The 18060-nt window shown below is 39.8% G+C and overlaps 1 protein-coding gene across 6 annotated transcripts in view; it reads left to right on the top strand.

The window, feature by feature from the left end:
* ATXN7 (ataxin 7) overlaps positions 1-18060 on the top strand; it is a 151847-nt gene that overhangs the window by 56457 nt on the left and 77330 nt on the right. For all 6 annotated transcript variants that reach the window (XM_084840475.1, XM_084840471.1, XM_084840470.1 and 3 more), the window contains one exon: positions 1450-1518. In XM_084840475.1, coding sequence (XP_084696601.1) covers positions 1450-1518 — 69 coding nt within the window. The remainder of the gene's footprint in view (positions 1-1449; positions 1519-18060) is intronic.

Raw genomic sequence — 18060 nt, 5'->3', positions numbered from 1 at the left:
CGTTTGGACCCTCTTGCCACACCACACTCAAAAAGAATCATATCAAGCAACAGACTTCTAACTATTTCTAAGCTGAGGATCTAAAAGTGTTTAATATGACTTATTAGTGGATATGGTTGTTGCTTTTTCATATGTTACAATGACTGCGTTTGGAGGTTATGCTAGGCATGCTTTAGCATGATTTAAATAAGTTGAGCTTCCTGGGTTCACACACTCCCCTCCCTCTTCTCCTTTCACTTTTGATTTTAGTTATCCATGGTCAATTGTGTCATCTGAAGCAACAAACTGTAGTTAATATTAATATGGCTATACCATGTTTTTCAGAGCCAGCTTATTTAAACTAACCACAGTTCTTGGTTGAGATGGCGCATGAAGTGGCATTAACTTAAAGAATAAGTGAAACCTTCCAAACTTGAGGAAGAGCTGGAAGAAGTGCGGGGACTATGTGGTTTAGCGTGATGTCTGAGCGCAGCCATTATGTGTTCAGTGGTGTGTTTCCACAAGTCATTTCTATGACAAAGATGATATTTTGGGGACTGACTTTCAGGGAATGCTTTTGAATGAAAATTCGAATATAGGAAGTGTTCCAGAATACTGTGTATACAGGTGTGTGCAATTCATCTACATATTGAATGACACATTTGTATCTTCTGTGTTTGTGGTGCACTGTTTATGATTTTATTTATTAAAATTATTTTTAGACCACAATTAATACAAATATTTCAAGGCAGTGTAAAAGGCATCAATAGAATTAATTATGCTAAAACATAATACATGATAAAATGTCATCCTAAAATAAATGAGCAGCTAAAAAAAAAAGCAGCAGAACAGACTAAAATCATAAACAAACTTGAAAATGCATGGGCAAATAAGTCTCTACCTGGTGCTGAAATGCTTTAGTGCCAGTTGACCTCTTGAGGGGAGGACATTCCAAAGGTGGGGTGCTACCACAAAGAAGACTGTCCCTTGTTACAGGGTAACAAACTTTTCCTGACAAGGGTATACATAGGAAAGCCTCATCTGACAGAAAAGCCTCATCTGACACAGGCAGCATGGTATAGGGAGAGGCACTCATTCAAGTATTTGGGTCCTAAACCATTTACAGGCCCTAAACTGTCCTAAACAGTCATCTTTTATCATATCAGCTTGCTACAGTAGTAATTTTATCTGAAGGGAAAAGATTAAGCTTCTGTTACATTTGAATAGATGCTCTTTGTACCTTGAATCTGTTTTGTCTATCAAATGACTTCACATCCCTTTGTACATGTGAATTATGGGAAAGAGAGGTTGTATTGTAGAGTTTCCTGACAAGTGTATTTTATATCCATTTGTGCAGTGAATGTTTTGGATTAAGGTAGAAAAAAAATAGCATATCATTTGCTGTGTAGCCACCACTCCACAAGAACTTCATAAACTAAAGTTTTTCTTTTGTCTGTTATGGTCACATAGGAGCAGCCTTGGAAGAAAGCTTCAAGGAATATGGGAAAAACCGAGAAGCTATGCGACTCTGTAGAGAAGGTAAGCCTGATGTGGAGAGGTCTCCCCCTTCATAAGGCAGCTAAGGAAATGTATAGATGCTCAAGCAGAGTCTTGTATAGGCCTGAATTTGCAACCCCAAGTTGTTCCAAACCTCTAATGAACTTTTAGAGATTATTGCAGGCCCAGCATCTAGTTTCTGTCCAAAACCATTTCCATACATCTTAATTTTGTAAAACAAATTAAAAATACATTCCATATTACTCAAATTAATTAAGTATGTTGTTTAGTTTTATGATGAAATTTAGATGAGATGAAATACAAGTGGCTGCTACCATGCAGTGTCCATATGAACATGTTAATTTGAAACGCTGCACTGGCCCAAATCTTGCCCACCTTCTGGTCAAAGTTGGCTCTGCACAGTTCTTGAAGGGCCAAAGTTTTTAGTGGATGTTATAACTGTTAGTAAATGGAATCCTAAAAAGGGGTATCAGCTGATGGTGTCTTGGAGCCAGTTGTTTGCCTTGCTTTGTAGGAGGAAAGGAACAGGCCTAATAAGAACACAAGAGGAACCTTGCTGGATCAGACCAAAGTCCTAACCAATCCAGCATCCGGTTTCTCACAGTTGCCAACTAAGTGCCTACGGGAAACCTACAAGCAGGATATGAGGGCAATAGCTGCCCTGTAAACCTGTGTGGGAAAATGTTGACCTTTTGAGATGCTACTTGAAATCTTTATTCCTCGTTGGAGAAAGAAGGAAAGAGATTACAGGATGGTAATTTCTTACTGTACTATCTCATTTTGATGACATGGTAGGCATTTTTTCCTTTCTCAGTTAAGGGCAGGTAAAGTCCAAGAACATAATGAAGATAAAAGCTATGCTTGCAAAAATGAGTAGAACTGAGATAACATAAACCCTGTTTTAAATATATGCATAACATTAATTTTTATTAGAAGCTTGTTTTTAAGTTAAAGGGTACATCATTATAATTGGACAATCTCTTAATATGCCTGAACTATAACCTTACACTTGTTACCTTGTTGGTATTTCTTCCCACTCCTCCTCCAAACTAAAGATACAAAATAGATTATGGATATAACTTTACTATTTAGTATGTTTGAAGTACTGTTTATTTATTTGATTTGTACCCCGCCTTTCTACCAAAATATGGCACAAGGCAGCTTACATGCACAATTAAATGGATTAAAACAATACATTAAATACAATAAAAATCTAACAACTACAGAATAAAAAATAAAAAGAGCACCCAACCCAACAGACCCACTTACAGGCCAAAGGCCTTCTTGAATGAAATGGTCTTTGCCTGCCAGTGGAAGGGCAGCAGAGTAGGGCGTGAACCTAGCCTCCCTTGGGAGAGAGTTTCACAGCCTGGGAGCAGCCACCAAAAAGGCCCTCTCTTGGTTCACCAAACACCTCTGAAGGCAGTGGTCTCGAAAGACGAGCCTCCCCAGAAGATCTTAAGAACCAGGCAGGCTCATATGCAGGAAGGCGATCTTTCAGGTAGCCTGGTCCCAAGCCATATAGGGCTTTATAGGTCATAACCAGCACTTTGAATTCTACCTGGAAACAAACTGGTAGCCAATGACGCTGCTTTAACAAGGGGGTCACATGCTCCCTGTAACCGACCCTGGTCAGTAGTCTGGCTGCAGCATTCTGGACCAGCTGAAGTTTCTGAACAGTTTTCGAAGGAAGCCCGGCATAGACTGTGTTATAGTAGTCCAAATGGGATGTAACTACGGCATGCATGGCCAGATCAAACATCTTTAGTAACAGGCACAGTTAGTGCATTAGCCTCAGCTGTGCAAATGCACTCCTGGCCCACACTGGGACCTGGGCATCCAGGTTCAGGGTTGAGTCCAAGAGTACACCCAGACTGTGAGCCTTAGTCTTCAGGGGGAGTTGTAACTCCATCCAGCATAGGGTGAATCCCTATTCCCTGATCTGCCTTTCGACTGACCAAAAGCACCTCTGTCTTGTCTGGATTAAGCTTCAGTTTGTTTACCCTCATCCAGTCTAGTACTGACATCAGGCACTGATTTAGAACCAGAACAGCTTCCTTGGATTTAGCTGGAAAGGAGAGATAGAGTTGGGTGTCATCAGCATACTGGTGGCACTAAATCACAAAACTCTGGATAATCTCTTCCAGCAGTTTCATGCCTTTGTTAAATAGCATGGGGGATAAGGTGGAAACATGAGGGACACCACGGGCCAACAGCACGGTGTTGAACAGGAATCCCCCAGCATTTCCTTCTGAGATCACCCCTCCAAGAAGTACCAGAGCCACTGTATAATAGTGCCTCCCAGTCCCACCTCAGACAGACGTCTCCAAAGGATGACGTCTTTCAATACCATGGTTGATGGTATTGAAAGCTTCCAATAGATCCTGCAGAACAAAAGGGGCACACTTCCACTGTCCAGTTCCTGGTGTATAAGGCAACCAAAACAGCCTCTGTCCCATAACCAGGCCTGGAGCCAGGTTGAAATGGTTTCACAACTTTGACAATTTTGTATCTACTAAAATATTTGCATTTTTAAACAATTTCAGTAGAGTTCAGGATAAGCCACATATTGATTCTCCTGGATAAAACACTCTGTCCAGATCAATGGCTTGTATATTCCTTTCCCAACAAGAAATCAGTATCTTTCCTATTTTGTGCGTGGGGCATGGCATTCAGTATTTATCCATATCCAAAGGAAAAAAGCCTTATATATGTCCTTTTAAAAATAAATAGTTTTAATCCATTAAGGGCACAATCCTATGTGTTGCGCCCTTGTGAGCCGGAAGCTTCCAAACTCTGAGGAGCGATGGAAGTGATTTTGCCCCTCCATCCTCCATGGGTTTTTTTCTCTCTAGATGGGCCTCTGAGCCCATCTCGAGAGGACAGGACTGGGGCTGGAGAGGCCAAAAGACAGAGCATATCCTGGCCTCTCCCCTCTCCACACCGCCCACTGAAACGCCCCCTTACAGACCTATACAAGGCAGCATTTGTGACCTTGGAAAGCAGCCAGCGTGGTTCTTTCTGCTGCAGCTGCGAGGGGGTGGGAGGAGGTATCAGATACTGGAGTCCCCTTTTTGGGGTCATAGCAGTGTCTACAGCCTTGGAGAGAGAAATCTAAAGAATCTTACTGTCCCTTAGACACTCTCCTGGGACCATGGGATTGCTCCCTAAAATATTTTAATTATCAGATACAACTTTACTAGTCTTGTACAAAAGAGGGTGTGCCTATAATAAGTATGTGTTGCTGGTGTTTTAGGGGGCTGAGGGCTAGGCTCAAGGTTGTCTTTGACACTGAACTGACACTTCAAATAGAGATCAAGTATCAACAAAAGGAATACCAAATTTTCCGAATAGTTGCTTTCCATTTTGATAGATTATTTATTTATTACATTTCTATATCATCTAAAAGCCAAAACTCTCTGGGCGGTTCACAACAATTACAGCAGGTTACAGCAGAGACAAACCCAACAGGCCTGTGAGGGCTAATTCTTCTGTTACTCATGCTATACCTTATATCTAATGCAGGAATTTCATGAAGATGTGTGTCTTGATCCCAGTAAAGATATTGGGAATCTGATTGAGGCCAAAAGGTAGACTCCAATAACCAATAATAAGTATGTCTTGAATGTAAGTGTGAATCTATACAAAAGAGTTACAAGAATTGGACCTGAAATTGACAAGTTGGCTCAGTTTTGCTTCAAGTATCTCATGATCCTTGGCAAAGCTTTAAAGAGTGGTCTAGGCTTGCTTTAATACATTAAACAGTAAGGTTACCTCTGTCCCCTACAATAATAGCTGCTTTACAAAGTTAAGTAGTTACATAATAATTGTGTGTAAACAAAACAGTTATTAACAAGTACATATAATATGCACAAAAGCTAACAATTGGCTTACAGCAGTTCTGTTATCTTTTTCCTTTGACAAAAGAAATTTGGTAGGATGGGACTGGGCAACTAGATTCCTTTTACAAACTTTGGGCATAACGTACCAACCCAAAACAATTCATACTTTTGAAATGTAGACATTGTTCCTGTGTACTCACAGTGTCAATACACAGGCTTTGATTCTGCAGAAGTTATTTTACGTTATAACTCTGTGTTTATGTTCATTTGACTTAAAAGGATAAAAAGAGGCCTGCCCACCCCATGATTGTAGTGAATCCACAGCACATACACACATCCCTGTGGAGAACCATTAGTATCTTGGGGGTGAGGGGCAGTCCTAGTTATCTCTGTAAGAGAGCTGGTGTGATGCAGTGCAAGTCCCTGCCTTTCTGTTTCTTCACACCATGCATAAAGATATACATCTTAATCATGACCCCCCCGCCCCCCAGCCGTCCTTACTTGTCTACAATGATCGGGGCTTTTTAGTTTAGAAGGAAATTGAATAAGGGGGCATAATTAAGGTTTATGTCATTATGAATGGTGTGGAGAAAGTGGATAGGGCAAACTTTTTCTCCCTCTTAATACTTGGACTCAGGATCAAGTGAAACTGATTGCCAGGAGATTCAGGATTGACAAAAGGGTGTACTGCTTCACACAGTACATAATTAATTTATGGAATTTTCCACCATAAGATGTGATGTCTACTAGCTCAGATAGCTTTTAAATGGGGATTTGGAACATTTATGGTGAGAGTTTGTCAATAATGACTAGTCATGATGGCTATATGTCACCTCCAGGTTCAGAGGCAGCATGCCTCTGAATACCATTTACCCGGGAACAACAACAGGAGAGTGTTCTTGCCCCCATGACTTGCTTGTGGGCTTCCCAGAGACATCTAGTTGGCTACTGTGGTGGGGAAGGATGCTGGACTAGATGGACCATTGGTCAGATCTAGCATGGCTGCTCTTATGTTTTAATGATTGTTTTCATAATCATAGTAGTTGAAAAATGCGTGATCACAAACAGTCACATGGGGTGGATAGGAAGGCTGTTTGTTTGCTTGAATGGGCCCGTCAGTATGTTCATGTTTTTCTGGCTCACACAGTTGTTTTGAACAGAGGCTCCTTCCATATATACCTGATCTTCTGTTCACTATTTTGGTTACAGTTTTCTGCACACGCTTCAACTTTGTGTAGGAAACTATACCTGACATAGCTGCTAAGGATTTTATTGGCCTAACTCAGTGGTATATGCTATCTCTTTTTTTAAAAAAAATGGCTAAATTTTGTTTGGCACATGTAATTTTATCAAATGGTGTTGCAGTTACCTTTTATGAGGTTGCAATTTGTATAAATTTAGGAAATTAAAAATTGGTGCACAATGGATCACCTTCCTGGGTAGGGATTTAGAATATTATTTTCTGTGAGATCTTGCTAGATTAACCATTGGATTAATAGTACAGATACTAGTTTTGTTAGCAAAGTCAGATTGGAGTACCCATTCAAATGACAACTACATCACATATGCAACATATCCACCGCTGCACCATCAAAATAATGTATGTTTTTAAACACTTCAGTGGCATTTCATGGCTTATTTCTGGTATTGGGATAATGCCAAGACTTAAGCAGATACTATTGAATTAGAATGCATTGATTTGATTTAGTTTTATACAACTTTGATTTTTCTAAAGTAGTGACATTTGTCTCCTTTCAATTAAATAATGCTGATGTTGCCTTGGTGGAATATAAACAGCAGTAGAAGAACTTGGTTTGTACATTTTCATCGAATAATACAGTGGATGATTTATTTTTCCGTACTGTGTTCTTGCCATACCTTTAACATTATGTTTTACTTTAAAAAGGTAGCGTGTAATATGTCTGAAGCCTTATTTTTAGTTAAGTTAGTTGAAGTCACATTTTGATTGGAAGTAGAATGTCATATACAATACCATTTTCCAGTGATTGGCTAGCATGTTTTCCTCTTTAGCTAGAAAGCGTTGGCAGGATATTTGGGTACTGCTCTAATATGGGGCAAAGGTATTTCAAGGTATTGCATTCTTTCATGGGAGTTGAGGATTCCCAGAACAGAGAGTTTAAAATAGCAGCAAGTGCAGAATTAAATACAGGAGCTAAACACTCACATATGTTTTCAAAATGCAGGTACAATTAAATGCCAGTAAGTGTTCCCTGTTTACCAACACTGCCCACAAAGTTTGACCTTGGACCTCAAGTTGTGAAAATTATTACTCTTCCTGTCATTTTTCAAGATAATCCTCACATTTGCAGGGGGAGAAATGACTGTGTTCTAACAGCTCTGATTTCAGAAAGACAATTATAAAAGAGCCAATACTGCATTTTATAGTTTTTGAGAGGTTGGTTTGTGATTCTGAAACATTTGGAATTGAGTGTACAGGGCTCTTGGTCACTCTAGGAATCATGTCAGGAACTGCTGTATCAAAATTTTGTTTGTCAGTTATATTTTTGTGAAGTTAAAAAAAGAACTTGTGTAATGAATGGTATAGATAAAGTGAGTTCCATCCAATAAGAATAAGTCTATCATTTATGACAGGTGAGGGTAACCTGGTGCCTTTTGGATGTTTGGACTAGAAATTTCATAATCCCTGACCATTAGTTATGCTGGCTAGGATTTATGGGAGTCATAGTCCAAAACATCTAGAAGGCACCAGGGTATCTATGTTGGAGCTATGGCTTGGCATTTGCCATCCGCATGCAAGTGGTGTCCAAATAACTTCGAACATTTTGGATGCACATATTAAACTAGTGGCATTAATGACCATAATGAAGTCCAAAATTTAGATGTGACCTTTTTGTAATTTTAACGTGCATGCTTTACACCTGAAATCCTTAGAATTTTTTTTTCTAAACAAAGCATTCAACTTAAATTTGCTTGTCATAAATTAATAAGAACAAAGTTAGTCCTTGAATAAGAGTGTCTTGAATTGGCGGAGACACAGAGAAACAGCATAGTAATGGTGACCTGAAACAGCTTGGATGTTGAAAGAATTCTATATAGGCAAAGCACGCTATCAAAAATTTGTAATGATGTGTGCCTGAAGTCAAAGCATTTGGTTAATGCCTAGAAGTATTTTATTTGTAAATCAGTTTATTTTCTCCATTGGTAATACTCATGCCGCAATCTGGAGCCACATATACAATCCAGCATGCATATGAAATTCCTGTTTAAGCACCACTTCCTTTTCCTTCACCGAAAATGAAAGGGCCAGGACTGCCCACATGAAGCTGTCCTCTCTGTTGAAGTGAATGGAAAAGTCCTTGTGGGCAGGGCAGCTCCATGCTTACAAGGAATCATGGAATCAAGGCTTTTTATTCTTTCATCAGATTGGAGACACATATGAGAGAATTATTACAAGTTAACGTTTACTGCCTGTAAAAATTCTATAACATATAGTAGAGCTTATAAAATGCAGCAGCGAAATTACTAACTGGAACTGGCTGTATGGGCACATCACACCAGTCATGAAACAGTTGTACTGGCTTCTGATCTGTTTCCAAACCCAATTTTAAAGTGCTGTTTTTAACATTTTAAGCCTAAACAGCTTGGGACCAGGTTACCTAAAAAATTACCTTCTCCGAAATATACCTACCCAAACTTTAAGAACTGTGTCAGAGGCTCTACTCAGAGTGCCCCTGCTGAATGAAGTGAGTGATAGTTGTGGCTGATAATTTTCAGAATTCTTAGCCTGAATCACCAATCCTTTTTAGGGTGTTTAACCTGCATCTCCTGCTATCTCATGTCACCGAACGATTGAAGTGAATTGTTCCCATTGGTTAAACCAAGGAGAAGCATAGTAACAGAGAGGCCTAATTACAAGAGGGCCCTTTTTACTTTCAGTATGTGTCTCTCTAATTAGATCCTTGGCCCTGAAAGCCAAAGACTGAAGTGAAGTAAGCACTGGTTATTTTTGGATAACTGAAACAATTGAACTCTAATAGTGATGTTTCTAAGGACAGATTCTAATCAAATTTTTCATATGGTTATTGCAGATGTGATAGTAGCCTGACAGTTTGAAACTTTTACCATGTGTGTTTTCTCACAGACTTAAGTATTTTTATGCGGTGGAAATTCTCCCCATAAAGGAAAGCTGTGTCAAGCTTGTTACATTATTATGGCATAGTCGATTGCAATGACTAGCCATGTGAATCCGCCCCAGGTAATTTGAGTCCAGTAAGGGTGCTTCTACCCTAAAACACTGCCACAACTTCACACAACCTGCCATATGCCATAGTCCTTGGAAAGGTGCTGTAAAATACAATGGTTGCCCTAGTGGGTCACATTATTATCTTAATGAGGATTGTCTAACCAGTGTTTTTATACTGTGCCAGATGTAGACAATATGGATGTGGTCATTATAACAGATTTGGCTAATAGGGCTTTCAGTGGAAAAGTACCTGTGATGTGTGGAAGACGTTTTAGGATCAGATCAAAAGTTTTCAAAGCTCTCCTATTTTAAATTTAATCAGTAGTCATGGCTTGTTTGCATTTTGATTCTAACTTCAGATCCCAAAGAAAGAAAGTAGGTTCTCTATAGAAGCACCGTTTTTTGGCAGAAAGCTGGAATATAAAATAAATAACCTGGTGCCATAGCCATTTGCTATTTTAGCCTTGTACATTTGGGATAATTAGATGGGATTGGTGGTGTCAGTGTGATTTGTTAGGTGGTTTGTTGTCAGTGTGATGTCTCTGCTCTTCACTATTTTATCAAGGTTTGTCATTGCTCTCCTCCCAAGAAGTAAACGTCTTCTGATTTCCTGGCTGCAGTCAGCGTCTGCAGTAATCTTTGCGCCTAGGAATACAAAGTCTGCCACTGCCTCCACGTTTTCTCCCTCTATTTGCCAGTTATCAATCAAGCTGGTTGCATACGGTTGTCTCTGTAAAGGGTCATGAAGGCCATTTTGCTTTGTAGTACTTTAATATAGTCACACACCTCTTCTCTCTTTCTGTCACAATTCCATTTTCATCTTTATCGGCCACAAGCTTTAGGAAAATTAGAAGGCTGGACAAATTGTTTTGGTGATGAGGGAAATGACAGACCAGGTTTTAGTGCTGAAGAAAACATTTTTGAAAAATGTATCAAGCTGCTGAAGACTAGAATTCCTGAATTCCAGCTATACATAGGACATTCCTTGCAGGTACCTGTGTAGCTTCTAGAAATGTTTACCATTGACAGGTTTATAAGGAACCATATTAGTGGGTGGCAAACAGTGTGAAGGGTGGAAACTTTTTTTTAAAAAATGGAGGCCAGTAAAAGTATCATTTAACTTTCCAAAAGTTCCAAACATAGTAATTGTGTTTCTCTGCGTTGATTTCTACTAGTGTAGGGATATTCAGTTATGGGCTTTTTACTCTAGGACACTGCTTAAGAAATGTTAGACTGACAGTTCTTTGACAAGGCTAACTTATGGTTTGATTCTTAAGCTTGGCTTGAGTAATTGATTTGAAGGCCACTTTCATTTTTGGAGTTCCATTAGGGTATATTATCAATTGTCCACTTAAAGTGTTAGAATAAATATAAAAAAGAATGCTATAGCACCTTAAAGACTAACATTGTTTTATGGCCTAAAATTTCATGGAGTAGAGTCCACTCTGTCAGATGTATGATGAAGTGAACTCTTAAGTCTATAAAAGCTTATGCCACAATGAAGATGCAGTGAGATGCTGTTGCTTTTTCTCCAGCAGACTTAAAAGTACATATTCTATTTGTTTTTTTGTAAGTCAATTACACATTTATATTTATTTGATTTACAAGTCAAGAAGCCTTCTAAAAAGTAGGAGGTTACAAGTTTTCATTTTTATTCTAGCACTTCAGAAATCAGAAAATGTATCTGCTTTCCAGATAAAACAATCTCTGCTGTCCAGGTACAATCAAAATGATTCTGAAAGGCAGCTGTCAAGAAATATTAATTTATTTCACTTTTTACTGACATTGTAAAAACAATCTGTTATTTCTTCCTCATTGGTTCATTATGCAGAAGAGCATTTAAAGTTTTCTCATGGATTTTTGCCAGTACAGTACATCAATAAAGACTAGACCTTCTTGGGCCTTGAGCATGAATTTGATTATCTTGTGATGGAGCATGAAACATACATACAGCGCACACATGGCACAAAGGACACACATGATGCAAGTCAATTAAAAACAATGTTCTTGCTTTCAATAGTTTTGTTCCTGAGATGTTGTTCAAATGTAGGTTTAGCATGTGAAAAAGTTGCTTCTTAAGCTTAGTTTTATTACATTTGATAATGGTTCTAAAAGAGCTGTAGCACTGATGAAAAAAAGTCAGATTCCTGCCCCTGTTATGTCAGTGTAAAATCTTGGCTGGTATATTTCATGGTATTGTTAGAGCTGTGGCTGAGTCCATAGACGTGTCTGAAAGGAAATGCCTCTTGCATGCTGCATATTCGTATTTATTTATTACACTTCTGGACCACCCAGTAACAAAAGTTAATTTGTTAAGGCAAATTAAAAACATAAACTACAAAATCGCAATAAAACAATGATAATAAGACAGCACAAAATAAAACCATCACCAAGAGGTGAAAACGATGCAGCACATAATAAAGCCAGCACAAAAAATAAAACAGTGCAAAGATCTAAAAGCACACAATTCTTAAAATGCCTGGGAGAATAGAAAGTTCTTCATCTGACACTGAAAAGATCATAATGTAGATGCTGAGTGAGCCTCTCTGCAGAGGGAATTCCACAGATGGGGCTTTTGTTGTTTATTCGGTCAGTCGCTTCCGACTCTTCATGACTTCATGGACCAGCCCACGCCAGAGCTTCCTGTCGGCCGTCACCACCCCCAGCTCCCCCAAGCTCGAGTCTGTCACCTCCAGAATATCATCCATCCATCTTGCCCTTGGTCGGCCCCTCTTTCTTTGGCCTTCCACTTTCCCTAGCATCAGCATCTTCTCCAGGGTATCCTGTCTTCTCATTATGTGACCAAAGTACTTCTGTTTTGCCTTTAATATCCTTCCCTCAAGTGAGCAGTCTGGCTTTATTTCCTGGAATATGGATTGGTTTGATCTTCTTGCAGTCCAAGGCACTCTCAGAATTTTCCTCCAGCACCACAGTTCAAAAGCATCTATCTTCCTTCACTCAGCCTTCCTTATGGTCCAGCTCTCGCAGCCATAGGTTACTATGGGGAATACCATTGCTTTAACTATGCGGACCTTTGTTGTCAGTGTGAAATCTCTGCTCTTCACTATTTTATCAAGATTTGTCATTGCTATCCTCCTAAGAAGTAAACGTCTTCTGATTTCCTGGCTGCAGTCAACGTCTGCAGTAATCTTTGCGCCTAGAAAGCAAAGTCTGTCACTGCCTCCACGTTTTCTCCCTCTATTTGCCAGTTATTAATCAAGCTGGTTGCCATAATCTTCATTTTTTTGAGGTTTAACTGCAACCCAGCTTTTGCACTTTCTTCTTTCACCTTCGTCAGAAGGTTCCTCAGCTCTTCCTCGTTCCACGAATTGCTGGAGTCTACCTTGCAAGATCTTGAGCATTACCTTACTGGCATGTGAAATAAGTGCCACTGTTCGATAGTTTGAACATTTTTTGGTGCTTCCCTTTTTTGGTATGGGGATATAAGTTGATTTTTTCCAATCTGTTGGCCATTCTTGTGTTCTCCAAATTTGCTGGCATATGGCATGCATCACCTTGACAGCATCATCTTGCAAGATTTTAAACAGTTCAGCTGGGATACTGTCATCTCCTGCTGCCTTGTTATTAGCAATGCTTCTTAAGGCATTAACAGATGGGGCACCATCTTAAACAGATGGGGCATCACCACTGAAAAAGGCCCTTTTTCTCTTGTAGCTACCTGCTTCACCACATTAGTTCATGGCCCATAAAGGAGAGCTTTGGCCCTTAGGGTCCAGGTAGGTGGGTATGGGAGGAGACACTCCTTCAGGTAACTTGGGCCTTAAGCTGTTTAGGGCTTTAAAGGTTAAACTAGCACTTTTAAGACCATTTCTAATGTTACTCTTGCTTCTTCCTCACCTCCATGAAATTGGAAGTGGCCTTCAGGTTTACATGTTTACTCCTTGCTTTTCCTCCACACCTCTTACTATATGCAGATGGTAATATCCAAATCTGTAAATCCCCTAATTATTTGGATGCTCATTTTCCTGGATCTAGAACCAACTAGAGATACGAAGGAAGCACTTGAGCCAAAGGCCTGCTCCTAGTTTTGCTGTGATTGTGGCTGAGAGAAGGAAGAGAGGGATCCAAACACTTTCAGTGATTATATCAGTCAGTCTTTTCCAACCTGGTGCCCTTTGGGTGTTTTGGACCGCCACTCCCATCAGCCCCAGCCAGTATGGCCAATGGTAGGAATCCTAGGAGTTGTAGTCCAAAACATCTGGAGGGCACCAGGTTGGGCAAGGCTGATATCATTGATCTGCACTGATCTTAGGGACAGTGGGAAGCTTTCGTTATCACATGGCCTGGGAGTAATGTCAGTAATTTTAGCTTTAGCAAAATAATGTGAGAGGATATTGAGGCTTCATGGTGAAGATCATAAAACATTTTCTCTGGGATATCTGAAGAACCTGTCCTAAAGTGTCCAGCTCCATAGGACTAAGACTCTGTGAGTAACTTGGAAATGTGAGGCATGTGAAATGTTGCCTTGTGGAGCAGGGTTTGATAGGACTAGCCAAACAAGTTTGACTGCCGTGGTTATTGTTAGGAAAAAAAACCTTGTAGGCTGCGCTACTGTTTATGCAGACGTGAACTAAAGATATGAATTTAAATACTGTAGCCCATGCTGACTTTGTATAAATGTGTATTGCAAGACAAATGTGTTTGTGAACAGTCCAGTCTGTATGGGGTATCATGCTGATGCAACATTTTTCATGGAAGAGTTCCAAACTTTAAAAATAAGATACACTTCTAGAAGTGTGGTATCTATAATAATGAAAGAGGATATGTGTCAGTCTGTCCATCTGTGCCATCATGCCAAGATCTAGACACAACTTTGACACCTGAAACTTCGCATGCTTAAGAGGATACTAGGAGTGTCAGGGTTATTTTGTTTTTAAGACACATTAATACATTTTAATGTGTCCATGTGGTTGAAGCCTGCAGTAACAACTTCAGCCAGTAGCAGTAGACTTACCTAACCAGCTCATAGCTTTGGAATCCACACATTCTGAAGCTATGGGAGATTAGTAGGCCAAGGGACACTGTTATATGCCTGCCCCTTCCCCCCTGCTGTGGGGCAGCATCTTCTGAGGGGAATGGAGCGGACAGATCCCTCCCTTACAGAGCTACAGAGATGTGCTGTTGCAGGGTCTAGGGTTGCCAACGGGCATGCCTTCAGTCAGACAGGACTGGTACAATGTGCCCAGATCTGACAGCTGCATAAGTTTGCTTGAAGGCTTCGCTGTATCAAATTAAGGGCCATTCCAGCCTGTGCAAAGCTGGAATCCCTTTGCTGGTCTGAAGGGGCATCTGTCTCAGTGTGTGATGAGCTGCAACTGCCAAAGGAGAATGATGATTTCATGGACATAGTCAGGCAATGTTCTTGTGACAGTGCGTGGTTCAAGACATGCAGAGAAGCTCAAAAAGAGGGCATGGATTTTACCTGGCATTATCTAGCAAATGCAGGCCGTGCAACTGTAGATGAGAAACTTTTTTTCAGGCATTGTTGAATGGGAATGTTATTTTTTTTAATTCCTCCACAAAGGGAAGAAATGTGCCACCATAGTTCAGAGAATAAGAGAGATGGAGCATGATAATTGGTGGCTCTTTGTTTAATAGACATAGTATCCCAAGATGTGTATCTTCTTGCCTGGAACTCAAATAACAGACTGAACAGTGACATAACTAGAACTCATCAAGCCTTCCGGTAGTTTCCCTTTTCCTACTGTGTCAAGGGCACCAATAGTACTATGACTATGGTGCTTGAAGTACTTAATACTCTGGGGTACTGTGCAAAGATGTTAGATGCAGATAGTGACCAAGCTGTCCTGTCCAGAAGAAATAGACTGAATGGGAACCTCCACCAAGTCTGTCAGATGATTCTAGTGACAACTTCAACAGCAAATTTAGTGGAACCCTTTTATTTCAGTGTTCCCCTTCCCTCTGTGTATTTATGTAAAAGGGGGTGTTTTCAAAATATATCAGAAGGATTATCTTCAGAGAGCTTCTTAAAATTGCCTGTGTGTGGAGTTGATGCAAGTACAGGAAAGTAAGCAGATGTGCCCAGGGAGGAACTGAATAGAGGGGTGAATACAGCTAAATACAGGTTTGAATAAAGCAGCATTATTTGGCTTTGATCTTTTTTGGGGGGTTGTCTTTTAAAATACACTAGTGCCTACTAGCTCATATTGCCCAGTTGACTTTATATTTCTATCCTCTGTCATCAATTATTTCCATTCTGATGTTTCTTTTTAATCATATATAAGTAGTGAACAGCCTCTGAATTAAGTGTAGGAAATTAACCTCTCATAGTTAGCTTGCATAACTTTAAAAAAATTCCTTCATATGATGCAACTCAGTACTGCGAAGGTCTGTGATTTTATAATAGAAGTGTATTGTTTGTTTGTGTTTTTGTTTTGAATATAATTGCTTGAAATTTTTAAGGGGCAGGAAAGTCCGCAAAAAGGTTTTGTTGGTTTATCAGTCACCCAGTTTGTTTATGAAGCAAAATATGTGGATAATAACCAACTTTACAAGGCATTAATAGCTTGTTATTAAGAAGCCTATTCATTTGCTGCCTCAGGGACATGCTGAAAAAGGAGTAGTGCTGTGTTGCATTCCCGATGCTCCTTTTTGAAGTGATATTTCATGGAATGCTGACACATGCTGCTATCATACAAGAGCAGCGGTTTCAGACAGCAGGGAAGAGGTACAATAGCTAGTGCAAAGTCTAACCTATCATGGAATATTGATATGCTGGTAGTAATACAGTAAGTACAGATAACTCCACTCACACCTCTTAAAATTTGGAAATGGCAATATTTAGCTTTTCTCTTATGCCTTCTGGCAGTCTCACAGAGTGGAAGGTTCTATAATTCTGATAAGAACAGAGAAAGCTTGCTCCCTCTAGCTAGCATGCTGTCTCACTCTGTGCATAAGCTAAGGGGTAGAATGACTGTCTTCCTGTTAATTTCTTTTCTGGCAGCCATGCAACAGGGAATGTTTGTCTCCCTTTCTTTCTTGAGTTTGCCTTGGAGCATCTTTGTGAGGGTGAAAGAAGAACTTCCCTGTTGTCTGAGATTGCTAGCCCTGTGCGATAACTACATGTAGTGGTATTCTGAGAAATTCCACTTCAAAGATGAGCATCTTTTTAAGACTTCCAAATGCAAACCTGAGAAGTCACCTATATTCATTGATAGACTATCATATCCTGAGAAGTACAATTGAAAACCTTTGGTCATGAAGCCCCTGTGCTTTTTGTACTGTAGGATTACGTATGCTTTGTAGACATTTTATGTACATCTACCAGGAAGCTAAGCAAAATCGCATGGTTGAAGGCTAAGGCTCCTGTACAGTTCCTAGAAACAAGTCCCAGTGAAAAAAGTGGAACTTGCTTCTCCATAAGCATGTATAAGTTTGGGCTGTAACAAGTGTCTATAACTTTCCAGAAGCAAAGGATTGTAGTTACTGCACAAAATGGTTTCTCTGTCAAATGGAAAGTAGCACAATAAGGGGTGGGGGCTGTAGCTTAGTGGCAGGACGCAGAGAAAGCCCCTGACTCAATTCCTGGCATATCCAGGTAGGGCTGGAAAAAATCCTGCCTGAAATTCTGGAGAGTTGCTGCCAGTCAGCTTCAATAAAACTAGGCTAAATGGGCCAATGGTCTGACTCAGTATAAGGCAGCTTCCTATGTCCATGCTATCTAGTTTGTAGAGTCATAACAATTTCATAATTATCATGAACATATTGCACAGCTACATAGTTGGGCATAAAATAGGAATAGAAGATCTTCCATATCGGCTCAATAGATAACCTTGGTGAGATACAGGATGGCATCACCTGGATTCCTATACTTGTGATGACTTGTTAATCCTTCATCTCCAATATAAAGCCATAAGTGTAAGTACATTAAGAATTGTGCTGTGTGATAATTGATGGAGAGGTGTGTCCCCTCCCCCATGGTTTTCTTTAGCAAGAAAAGCAGCCTTTCAAAAGTTCATGAGAGGGTCATAAATTCAGTTTTAAGAGATTATATGTTTGCACTAATTTCAGTTCTCATTTTAAAAGTTTGGGAGGGTTAGCTGTGTTAGTCTGTGTTGTGGCAAAAACAATGATGAGTCCTGTGGCACCTTAAAAGACTAACACATCTATTATGGCGTAAGGTTTAATGGACTAGAGTCCGCTTCGTCCAGTGCATGAAGTGTTACATTAATAAAGATGTAATAGAATTGTTTCTGTCCCTACTTCTTGTATTTCATTTCCCTCTGACTTCATTGATTGCAATACCCACCCATCCACCCACCGGTGTGTGTGTAACATATATGTGCAACTGAGGATAATACTTGAAGCATCTGATAGTGGACTATAGTATACAAAAGCTTATGCCACAGTACATCTGTTAGTCTTTAAGGTGCCACAAGACTCTTTGTCATTTTAAACTAGATTCTTCTTAAAACATCTATGTATTTTAGCTGAAACTTAAATTTTAATCCATCA

This window comes from Heloderma suspectum, chromosome 2, assembly GCF_057233095.1.
Source record: "Heloderma suspectum isolate Gila_16-S chromosome 2, 16-S_ref, whole genome shotgun sequence".
NCBI classification, from domain to species: Eukaryota; Metazoa; Chordata; class Lepidosauria; order Squamata; family Helodermatidae; genus Heloderma; species Heloderma suspectum.
This window is presented reverse-complemented; position numbering and strand designations above follow the sequence as displayed.